The 10,699-nt window shown below is 59.4% G+C and overlaps 1 protein-coding gene across 1 annotated transcript; it reads right to left on the bottom strand.

Moving 5' to 3' along the window:
- Positions 1-2,157: 2,157 nt before the first annotated feature.
- HCRTR1 (hypocretin receptor 1) lies at positions 2,158-10,144 on the bottom strand. Its single transcript, XM_008694483.2, has 7 exons — positions 9,883-10,144; positions 9,487-9,665; positions 8,157-8,400; positions 7,611-7,726; positions 5,990-6,216; positions 4,796-4,917; positions 2,158-3,042 (listed from the first exon to the last, which is right to left on the bottom strand). The coding sequence occupies exons 1-7, from the start codon at positions 10,085-10,087 to the stop codon at positions 2,852-2,854; spliced, it is 1,284 nt and encodes a 427-aa protein (XP_008692705.1). The 5' UTR covers positions 10,088-10,144; the 3' UTR covers positions 2,158-2,851.
- Between the last annotated feature and the right edge of the window lie 555 nt (positions 10,145-10,699).

Here is a 10,699-nt window from a genome sequence, read left to right as displayed (position 1 = left end):
GTCCCATGTGTCCCATCCCACCTTCCCAGCTGCAGGTTTATTGGTGCGATTTGCGCGTCCTTTCAGCCACTCATTTCTTCTTCGTTCAGCGAACGTGTACGTACACGCCGTACTCCAGGAAGAAGCGTCTTGGGGGACAGGCCCACACGGCGCTGGTCCCATTTACAGGGGTGGAGCTGAAGGGCAGGGGCCAGGTTCATGTGTTTTATCGCTGCTTTAGGGCTGGCGCTCTGACTACAGGCACCACCCCGGACCTCACAGCTGGCCTTTCGATTATCTCAGGCCCTAGTTTTATCTTCCAGACAAGCTGCATTTATTAAGTCATAACTTTCCCCCCATTTTTATTAAGCACAGACATCTGTCCTTGCTAGCTGGATCTTGAGATCAGCGTGATAACCAGTCTACACCAAATGTCTGTAGTGAGCTGACAGAATTTCATTCAAAAGCCAAGACAGCAGACATTCTGGTTTGTTGGGAGGCCTTATCACAGGCCATGGTGTGATGATCCTTTTGCTCTTGGGGATGAAGAAAGCCCTGGTCCCTGCAGAGGGTGGTAGGAAGCAGCTCAGTGAGGCCCTGCAGGTCTATTGGGCTTGGCTGGTTCAGCCCTTTTGTCCTCTGGGCTGCTGGCGTGCGAGAATGCTAGCACCAACTTAGGTGGAACCCAGTTCCCAAGGCCAACCTCCACTCATGGCTAAAATCCTCTCCGTTGCCCCGTTGTGAGTCCCGCCTCTGCCTGCCAGCCTCCAGTGACAGCTCAGTGCCCTTCCAGGAAGCAGGCTTCCTCTTTGACTAGCAGACACTTCTTCCTGATGAGATTCCAAATCCTGCCACCTTGAAAACCACCCACAGACTACGGTTTTCTCTCGGGCCACCCAGAAGCTCTATCACCCCTTCGTGCCTGCCACACCTCTAGATACCTGGAACCTGCCACCATGTTTCCCCGAGGCCTCGCTTCCCTGGGCTGGGTAGTCCCAGGTTCTTCTGCAACTCTTCCCTGAGCATTGCTCACCTTGGCGTCCTCGTCCTCTGAATTTTCTCCAGTTTATCTGAACCTCCCAAAGTGGAGGCCTCGGGCCCACTGTTGGACTGGATTCAGCCAGCAGTGAAGAGTAGAATGGAGGCCATTAGAGGAAGCTTCTGTGGTCTGCTCCAACAAGCGGACAAGTGTCTACTGAAACCTGTCTCTATAGAATGGTGCCAAGCACCGTGTCAGCCCTGTGCTCAGCCAGGGCTCCTTAGCCCCGGACCCAGGTTGGTCCTTGTGGGTATGGCTGGTTCTGAGTTTGGCAGCCAGCTTTCACAACATCGTTCTGCACACAGCACCTCCAAGCCTGGCTACACGAAACTTTGCAAACAACTTTGGATCGCAAGGCCAGCGGGAGTGAAGAAGGAGTGGGGCAGCCCAGGCCACTGGCAGCAGCCGCACATCTGTGGGCCCGGCCACAAGCACTGGGTTGTGAGTCATCCAGAGAGCAGATGACATACTTAGACCATACCTTCCACCTGCTCTGGGAACAGTGATGTCTAAGCAGAGGGGCGCTTAAGCATTTCTAGGCTGGGCCCCCAGCATGGCCATGGTTTTGCCCCATTTTTTGACGGGGGAGGTCAGAGGGAGCCTGGAGCTCCATTAATCAAGTGAAGCAGAGCCGGTGGCGCGCGCGGCCCAGCTGGCCCCTGCCAGATGTCTCCGCCCTCAGCGGAGCCCTGCTTGAGACTGCTCTCCACTTCCTGCTCTGGCAACGGGGAGCAGGGCCTCTGGCGGCCCTCTAATCATCTTGGTGGCAGACGGAGCACGTCTGTGGCTTTCTCTTTTTATCCTGTGAGTTCATAGAAAATAAATGCAAGCCTGATTTCCAAGAAGGTGGAGATGACAGTAAATAAGTCTGTTAACCCTGCTGCCAGCCCCCCGCATCTCCCTTACCTCCCATAGGCCACTGGGCCCATAAGCAGACAGATGTGTCAAGGACCCAGGTCCTGGGCATCCGAAGATTGGCCCCTCCTGCGGCAGCACCGCTTGTGCTCTGAAGCCTGGCTGGGAGCCCATCTGGGATCCAGTGTGTTGGGGGCGGGGTGGGGGGGGGGCTGGGGGCGTAGTCAGTAGATACTAACATCCCAGTGCTGCCTGGTCTTCTCCCCCTCCCCAAGCTTCCCCACCTTCTCTCGCCTCACCTAAGCAGCACAGATTTTGTGCAATGACAAGGAAAGGGAACATTCAGTGCCAGGCTTTTAATTACAATTGCTTCAGGCTGCTGGCCTCCATGCCAAATGGCCACACGGAGAGTGTTCTATCACACCAGAAAGCCAACAGGGTCCAGTCTGTGGTGCAGCCGGCACCCGGTGAGGATGGGGCTGTGTGCCTACCAGGGAAAGGCTGGACCCAGATTAGGTCACGTGGGCCTCAGAACAGCTGGGCTGGAGCTGGAGCCACTGGGCCAGATGGAACTGCCCGCTGGGACCTGTGCAGCAGACTCCAGGGAAGGCCTGTAATTGGGTGGGAGATCTTTGGGAGGAAGGCCAAGCTGCGGAAGGATGATGGGGATGGATGATACCGTGGGGCACAGCCACGCGAGAGGAATATGATAATCCTGTCCACGATACTTCACAGTCTGCAAAGAGCTTTCCACTTTCTCGAGCATGCTTAATCCTCCCATCAATCCTGTTTAGGAGACAGGGCTCAGAGAAGGGAAGTCACTTGCCCAGAGTTAAACAGGCAGAAAACCAGGTCAGCAGCCCGGGCCTCCCACTGCATCCAGCAGTCTCCACGAGGAGGTGGGTCCCCCAGGAGCCAGGGGAGCAGCCCAGGCAGAAAGCAGGTTGCACCCCCTGGAGCTACCAGGGTGGCCCTCACTCAGGGCAACACTGTGGTGACACTGGTGAGCACCACATGCTCGGGGACTTTGGAGACGGAGCACCGGCTGTGCAAGGACAAGGACTTGTGGCTGGCAGAGGAGCGGGGGCTGCGGGCCTTCGGAGAGCCGCAGGGACCCAGGCCAGGCAGGCAGCAGGAGAAGGCAGCCTTAAACTGCTCCCGGAATTTGCCTTATTGGAGACAGAAGACACAGCCATGAGGAGACGGATGAAGCAGGAAGGGCCTTGGGCCCAGGGACACCCACGCAGCTCCAGCCAAGCTGCCGGTGAGGGGGTGGGCGGGCAGAGTAGAGCTGGGAAGGAGAAAGCCCCAAGGCGACCTCGGCATCGCCAGGGAGAGTGAGGACAGAGGCCCCGGAGCAGTTCCCAAGGAGAAATGCAATTTTCATCTGATTCCTTGACTGTGCTCTGGCTCTGAGCCTGGCTCGAAATATGGTATCTGGCTCGGGGGCCTGGGGCCATCGCTGCCCTCCTTGGCGGGTAGGTGGAGGGGCTCGGACTCACTCCGCTATGGCTAGGCTTTCCCCACCTGCGCCCCACAGTGACGGGAAGGACAGCAGCAGCCTGCATGAGGCACCGAGCTGGGCACCTCTGCCTTGCCCCCCCACACCCCTCCCCTGCTGGTCCCAGCACCCTGAGAGGCTGGCATCCTTTATCCTCGCTTTGCAGGTAAGACGCACAGAGGTGCGGCGACTTGCCCAAGGTCACCCAGCCAGAAGTCAGGCCCGGTTCTCATTCCAGAGCCCTTCTCTCAAAGGGGAGGACAGAGTCGGGAGGAAGGGACTACCGTAGCCAGCTCGGTCAGCCAAAGGACAGCGAGGAAACAGATTGCGTCTGGAGCAGAAAACTCCTCGACCCCACTTCATCAGCCAGCAAGCCTCTCTGCGGCCCCAGCGGAGGGCCAGGCACACAGTAGGTGCTCAGTAAACGGAGGCGAGACAGGAATGCCTGGCAGGAGGTCTGCCTGCCGCCTCTGTTGCAGCCCTTAGCTCTTCCACTCCCGCCCCCCACCCCCACCCCGAGCTGGAGACTGCCAGCTCGCCTTCGGAGAGCAATTCTTGAGTCTCACTGAGGGTCGTGATAGGGATCCACGGCCCCTCCTTCTTCAGCCTTTTCCCAAAGATTACTGTTCCCAGGCCTGAGCAGGCATCTGGACCAGTTCGTTAGGCCTAGTTCTGGAGCCAGAGATCTAGTGAGCCGCACCTCTGCTGAGCCCAGGTGGGTCCGAGGGTGGAGGTATTACCCCCCGGAGACTGGGAGGTTGGGGGAGGAGGTGCAGACAGTGGGGCAGCAGAGGGGGGAGGGCTGGGGTGGGGTTAGGGGACCAGGGATGCCCGGACTTCCAGAGAGGGGAGCAAGAAGGCTGGTATGGGAGGCTGGTGGATCCAGGGACAGCCCCCCATGTTCCGGCCACTCTGCCAGTCCGTGTCCAGCTGGGCATGGGGAAGCCCTTCCCCGGCCCTGGGCTGCCTCTGCTGGCGACCCTCCCTTGTCTGGCTGGGTTATGCAGTCATCCTCTCAGGCTTGGGCCCTCTTCCCATAGGCCTGGCTCCCCCTGGAGCCTGTGTTGGCCAGACTGGGGGTCCTGCTGTGCAGGCACCAGGGGGAGGGGGGGAAGCTGGCCTAGCCCCTTCCTTTCGCACCCACTCACTGGTCTGCGTGATCTGCACCAGCGGATCCTGGGTGCCGGTCAGCTGTTTTTGGCGACTTTGGGGAGTGTGGCCTGCCTCCCACTCAGACCAGGGCTCCTGGGCAGGGCCAGGCCTTCCCCGAATGGGAGTTCTCAGAGCCAGCTCAAGAGCCCAAGGTGGGAGCAGGGCCGTCCTCTCCTGCCATCCCTTTATTCACCTGGGTTGGGGGTGGGCAGACTGTGGTCCCGAGGACGGCTGCCACCCTCGTCGCCCTGCCTCCCCGGCCCGCTCACCGCTGAGGAAGTTGTAGATAATGGGGTTGGCAGCACTGTTGGCATACACCAGCCAGTGGGAGAAGGTGAAGCAGGCGTAGACGGCTTCTCGGTCGCTGGCTTGGCGGAACATCCCGAACACCCTAGGACCAGAGCGAGGACAGTCAGAAATGGGGTAGGCGTGCGTGTCTGTGATCCTGTTTATGTTGGGCGAGAGTCACCATCCTTATCTAAAAGACAGGAAAGCCAAGGCTCAGAAAGGGAAAGTGAGTCGGCCAAGGTCACACAGCTCACGAGTGGCTATCGAGTGCAAGAGTTCCCACTGCCCCTCCTGTCCCACCAGGTGGCCCGTTCCCGGGCCTTTAGGTCTGAGGTCCTGAGCAGAGAGTTTGCCCAGGGTGGGTGTCGGGACAGGGACCAGGGTTCATCTGCTCAGTCACCGGGATCAGATCCCCTGGGACCCGTCACCCACTTCCTCACCCACCCTCACGGCAATGTGACGAGTCAAGCAAGCAAGACATCATCCATTGTTCAGCTAGGGAGGTGCAGGAAGTGGAGTGACATGCTCGAGGTCACAGGAAGTGATCCAGGAAGTGGCCACGCACAAGCTCACATTGGGATTGTCTCATGACACAGCCCGCTGCTCTTTCCCGGCGCCCCTCTCTTGCTGAGCCCCTGTCCCCTCCGCTTCCAGTGCTATTCCTCCAGACACCCGCAGGCCTTCCTTCAGGTCCCTGCCAAATGTCATTGCCTCTGATGAGCCTTTTTTTTTTTTAAACGATTGTATCTTAAAAAAAGATTAAAAAATAAATGCACAAAACCCCACTCACCCCTGTCACCGTCACTCTCTGTCCTCTTTCCCTGTTTTATTTGTCTTCGTAGCAGTACCCCGGCCTGCCAGGACGGTGGAGACTTACTTCTCGGTCCCGCTAGACGTCGCCTCCACGAAGGCAAAGGCGGACACTTTGTCCCGTGCGCGAGGTCACGGTGCTCCCACCCCCCTGCGAGCTGAGGGTTGAGTGAATGGATGGAGGGATTTTCACAACACCCCCGCAGGCCACAACTGGCATTATTCACAGTTTACGGGGCAAGAAATCGAGGCTGGGAGGCTCAGAGAAGAGAAACGGCCTGCCCCACGGCTACTCGGGGGTGGGTACTGGAGCCCGGTTTTCCCCCAAAGCAGAGAGGCCACCGGCTCCCCCTGCACACGCTCACCTCTTGAGGACGTTGAGGACACTGATGGGCAGGTAGCAGAGGGCAAAGACCAGCAGCACCACCATCAGCATCTTGGCCGTATTCCTCCGCGCCCGCGTCTGCTTCACCTCAGCCAGGAAGGCCCGGGCCCGGGGCGGGGGCTCTGCGCTCAGGCCCTGGCCCTGCTCGGCCGACTGGTCCGAGGGCCGCTTCCAGTTCCGCACCAGGGCCGACGCGGTGCCAGGGATCTGTCGGGCACACGCGGAGAGGGCAGCGGTGGGTGGAGGTGGGCCAAGGGAAGGCACCTAATATTCACGAGGAAGGCCAAGACCCTGGACAGTGAACACTGCGCTTGAATTTCCCACGAGCTCGTGCCTTCGGGGAAGGTGTTACCGGCCCTTAGTTTCAGATGAAGGAACCGACCCTCGGAGAGGCAGGAGACTCGAACATCCTCCCAAGCGGCCCATCCATCCTCCTCAGGCCATCGCTTCCCGTTGTGGGAGTAGGGGTGCGGGGTGAGCTGGGCCCCCCAGCCCGGCCTGTGCCTGGCACTGGGGAGGCCTGGGCAAGGAGCGAGCAGGTGAGCAGGTGAGCCGCACGGAATGGCCTGGGCCTCGGAGCACAGTCCCTGCCTAGGTCCCTGCCTAGTTCCCTGCCCAGAAAGCTAGGATGGTTCTGGGCTTCCGGAGCAGCCACAGACATCCTTGAAGCCTCTCACCCCACTGGATGCCTGGGTCACCCCCCAAAAGAGGGGCATGGGGCTAGAGTTGAGGAAAAGTAGGGTCTAGGGCCAACTCAGCCACTCCTGTGCTGTGTGAGCTCGTTCAACTCACTTCCCTTCTCTGAGCCTTGGCCTTCTTGTCTGTCAGAGAAGGATAGTGAGTGACTCTTGCCATCTTGACTTGGGGGGCTGTCAGGGGCAGGTGGCAGGTGTTGGTGGACGGCAGGCTGGTCACACTCTGGTCTGCATCCTCTTCTTGCCCAGGCACGGGACCCAGAACTTAGGCCCCCTAGTGCCCGGAACCTCTGAGCATTCCACTCCCCCCCCATCCCGCCCCACCCCGAACCCGCTGTTGGTCGGTCTGTAACAGAGGCCAGCAGGCAGCCCCGGAACCAGAAAGGCTCTGCCACCTGTCGGCTGTGGCAGGTTGGCGGCCCTTACTCAGCATTTGCGGAGGGGCTACTACTGCGTCCTCGGTTCGATTGTTGTGAAGACGTTGTGAGCAAAGTGCCGAATTTGGCAAAAACACAGAGGCGCTGTTGTGCTGCTGACCTGAGCACTGGAATGCTACTGGTCTTCTCCTGGCAGGCTGAGGGACCTGGGAGAAGTGGCTTTGCCTCTCTGGTCTCGTTTTCTCATATGTTAAGTTGGGGATGATCGGAGGCGAGACTAGCTGGGGGTCCGTGGTACAAAGAACGGCAGCCGCTGGTGTCAGAATGGTGGTTAGACACGAGATTCCGAAACCAGCATGAGTTCCTGCTCGGTTCCAGGGTAGGCCCCAGCGCTTTGGCCTTGACTTTGACATGTCCCTGGGCCTTGCCTCTTTCTGGTGGCAGCCGGGATGGCAGGTTCTGTCTGTTCCCTCAGACTCGGACCCCTTTCCCCTCCCAGCCCAGACAGTGACACCAGAGTGGGCCTCACCTGGCGGCCCCAGAGCTTGCGGAAAATCTGGAAATAGGCCATGGCCATGAGGCCCAGCGGGGCCAGGTAGGTGACAATGAAGAAACAACTGTGGTAGATCTTGGGATAGAGGTCATCTGCAGTGGTCAAGAGATACGAGGTCAAGAGGTACTCCCCTTCTGGGAGCCTCCAGCCTGTTCTGCTTAGCAAGGCCACCCTGCCCCACCTAGAGCCATAGACTGGGCCTCTTACAGACACCGTGGCAGAGAGACCCTGGAGTCGCCCATCCTGGGGGGGGTCCATCCTGGGGGAGCCCTAGCAGATGTCTAGACTAGAGGACATACCCACCCTGGAGGTATCTTTGCTAGATGCTTGCTCTATGGCATCCATCAAGGGGTTACCCACCCTGGGAGGGTACCCCATAGAAGTCTGCTCCAAGGGTGTCCTTTTGGGAGATGGCCACCCCAGGAGTGCCCACCCCAGAAGCGCACTGACAGATGTCTGTCCTAGGGGTACGGGTCCCAGAAGTGCCCGCAAGGGATGCCTGCTCGAGGCTCCCCCTATTACCTGCCCAGTGTTCATCACAGACGGAGAAGAGCCGGGTGCGGTTGGCTAGCTCCGGCAGCACGCTGCTGCACTCCATGACGGCAGCCTGGGGCACCATGACAGCCAACGACACAGCCCAGATCCCCAGGATGGAGCTGCGGGCACGCCAGGCGGTGCTCTTGAATAACAGCGGGTGGCAGATGGCGTACCAGCGGTCCAGGGCGATGAAGCTGAGAGTCAGCACTGCTACTGACACGGACACGGCCTGCCCCGTGGGGACACAGCGTCAGTCCTCTTCGGGGCCGCCCACAGACATGCGGTGAGTGATGCGGCTCAGAGTCCCGAAATGCCAGGCTGCCAGGTACGGTGCAAATCCTGCCCGCACTGCTTACGGGCTGTGTGGGTTTGGGCAAATCACTCAACCTCTCTGAGCCTCATCTGCGGAATGGGATTATGTCCTCCGCCTGGCGGGATTCTTGTGAGAATCAATGAGATCATGGATGGAAAATGTCCAGGTCAAGACCTGGCACATAGTGGGTGCTTCCCTACTAAGAGTAATAACTTACGCCTATGGGACCTACTACGTGCCAGGCACTGTCCTCATTATCCTCCAGACAACCCCACATTACAAATGAGGAGGCACAGAAAGGTTAAATAACTTGCCTAAAGTGCATTTGCTCCCCACCCTGTCTTTATTATCACATCTCCAGGGTTAATCCTTTGAATGGAAAATCTTAAAACAATGGAAATCCAAGAAGCATTTCTTTCCGCCCAGGGATGCCATCCCTTCCTGGGGCTGTGAGGAAAGAGCCTCCCTCCGGGAGAGACCTGAGCCTAGGAACAGAGGCGGAAGTGCATGCTGCCCCCTGGGAGCGCCCCCTGCCCTCTGGGGTCCAGGGAGAGGGTCAAGGGCTGCAGCTGGGGGGCCATTCTGGCCCGTGGCCAGCCCTCTTTCCACCCTCCCAACCCCATCTGGACATCCTGATTCCCACCGCTGGGGGAGGGAAGGGCCCGGCCGGGGGCGGAACCAGGGAGCAGGCTCAGCGTGCATTTGTGTCCGTCACCGCGGGCTGCGTCTCTCTCCTCGCCATGTGCCCAGGCACCTGGAGGTGACTGTACGTGTGTCCAAGGGCTGTGTGCACGTGGGCCTGTGGGTGTGACCAGGAGGGGATCTCTGTTTGAGTGTGTGGAGCTGTGTCTGTGTCCTCTAGGGTCAGGCCTCACGGCCTGGCCTTGCTGACAGTAGAGCATGACACGGCAGAGGAACCGAGCCACCGTGTCCCGAGGTCTGTGCAAGGCCGTGGTTTTTGTACTTGGGGTGACAGATGGACGGCGTCTGGGTGCAGCTCACCTGTAGATAGGGGATGACCTTGCAGAGGGCATGACCGAAGAGCCAGGACTCAGTGATGTCCACCAGCAGGCTGGCCGGGAGGCAGATGGCCGTCACCAACACGTCAGCCAGGGACAGGTTGACGATGAAGTAGTTGGTGACCGTCCTCATGTGGTGGTTCCTCCACACGGCCAGGCAGACTGCAGGGCAGGGCGGAGGTGGGAAGATGAGAAGGAGGTGAAGCCATGGGCAGAGCCATGCCCGCCCTCACAAGTGAGTCTCTTCCGCCACGCTCCCCCACCCCGCGTGCCACCCAGCCAAGGGGAGGTCGGGGAGGGGGATAGAGAGGAGCCAGGCCCAGGACACCTTCCAGTCCCCAGGGGAGGTCCGCAGCACCACAGAGACCTAAACACCTACCCAGCGTGTTGCCCACCAGGGCCACAAGGAACACAGCCACGTAGGCAGCGATGAGGACCCACTCATACTGCTTCGGGTACAGATAATCGCGCCACAGATAACGCAAGAACTCGTCCTCGTAGTCGGGAGGCACCAGTGATGGTGACAGTTCCCCACCGCTACTGGGGGTCCCAGTCTGGGCCCCTGGGGTGGCCGAGGGCTCCATGAGCTCAGGCGCTGCTGATGCCACGGGGCCTCCTGGGCCCGGCAGGGGGAGGGGAGCCCAGACCAGGCCTCAGCCCACTTCCCTCGCACGCAGGTCTCTGGGGTCCCAGCCCCAAACCTCCTGAAGGAAGGAGGGGAGGAAGGAAGAAAGAACATTAGGAGCGTGCCAGGCAATTTGCATATAAACTCCCTCAGTTCTCATAGTGCTTTTGGTGACGGTGACGGTGAGCCCGAAATCGGTGGAGAAAGACAGATGTGGCTTGCATCTCAATTCCATGCAGGTTGCTCTTGGCTACCTCACGTCTCCCCTTTCAGCCTCGGTTTCCCCATCTTCCCACATCCAAAGGGGTAATAACTGTGCCTACCTCACAGGGCCGCGGTGAGGCATGATGAGCTCTATTGTGTGCCAAGTGCTTTACCCAGACACTGGCAAGGGGAGCCGGCTTCAGGGCCGACTCTGGTTACCATTAAAGAACCCTGTTCTGCGGAAGCTCAGAGACGTTGAGCCCCTTGCTTAAGGTCACAAAGCTACTCTGCCGGGTCTGTCTGAAACCAGGAAACACCACAGGTTTGCCAGGGGAAGCCAGCCCGATTGCAAATGTTCTCTCCTGAG

The sequence above is a fragment of the Ursus maritimus genome, unplaced genomic scaffold (assembly GCF_017311325.1).
Source record: "Ursus maritimus isolate PB19 unplaced genomic scaffold, ASM1731132v1 scaffold_32, whole genome shotgun sequence".
Taxonomy (NCBI): domain Eukaryota; kingdom Metazoa; phylum Chordata; class Mammalia; order Carnivora; family Ursidae; genus Ursus; species Ursus maritimus.
This window is presented reverse-complemented; position numbering and strand designations above follow the sequence as displayed.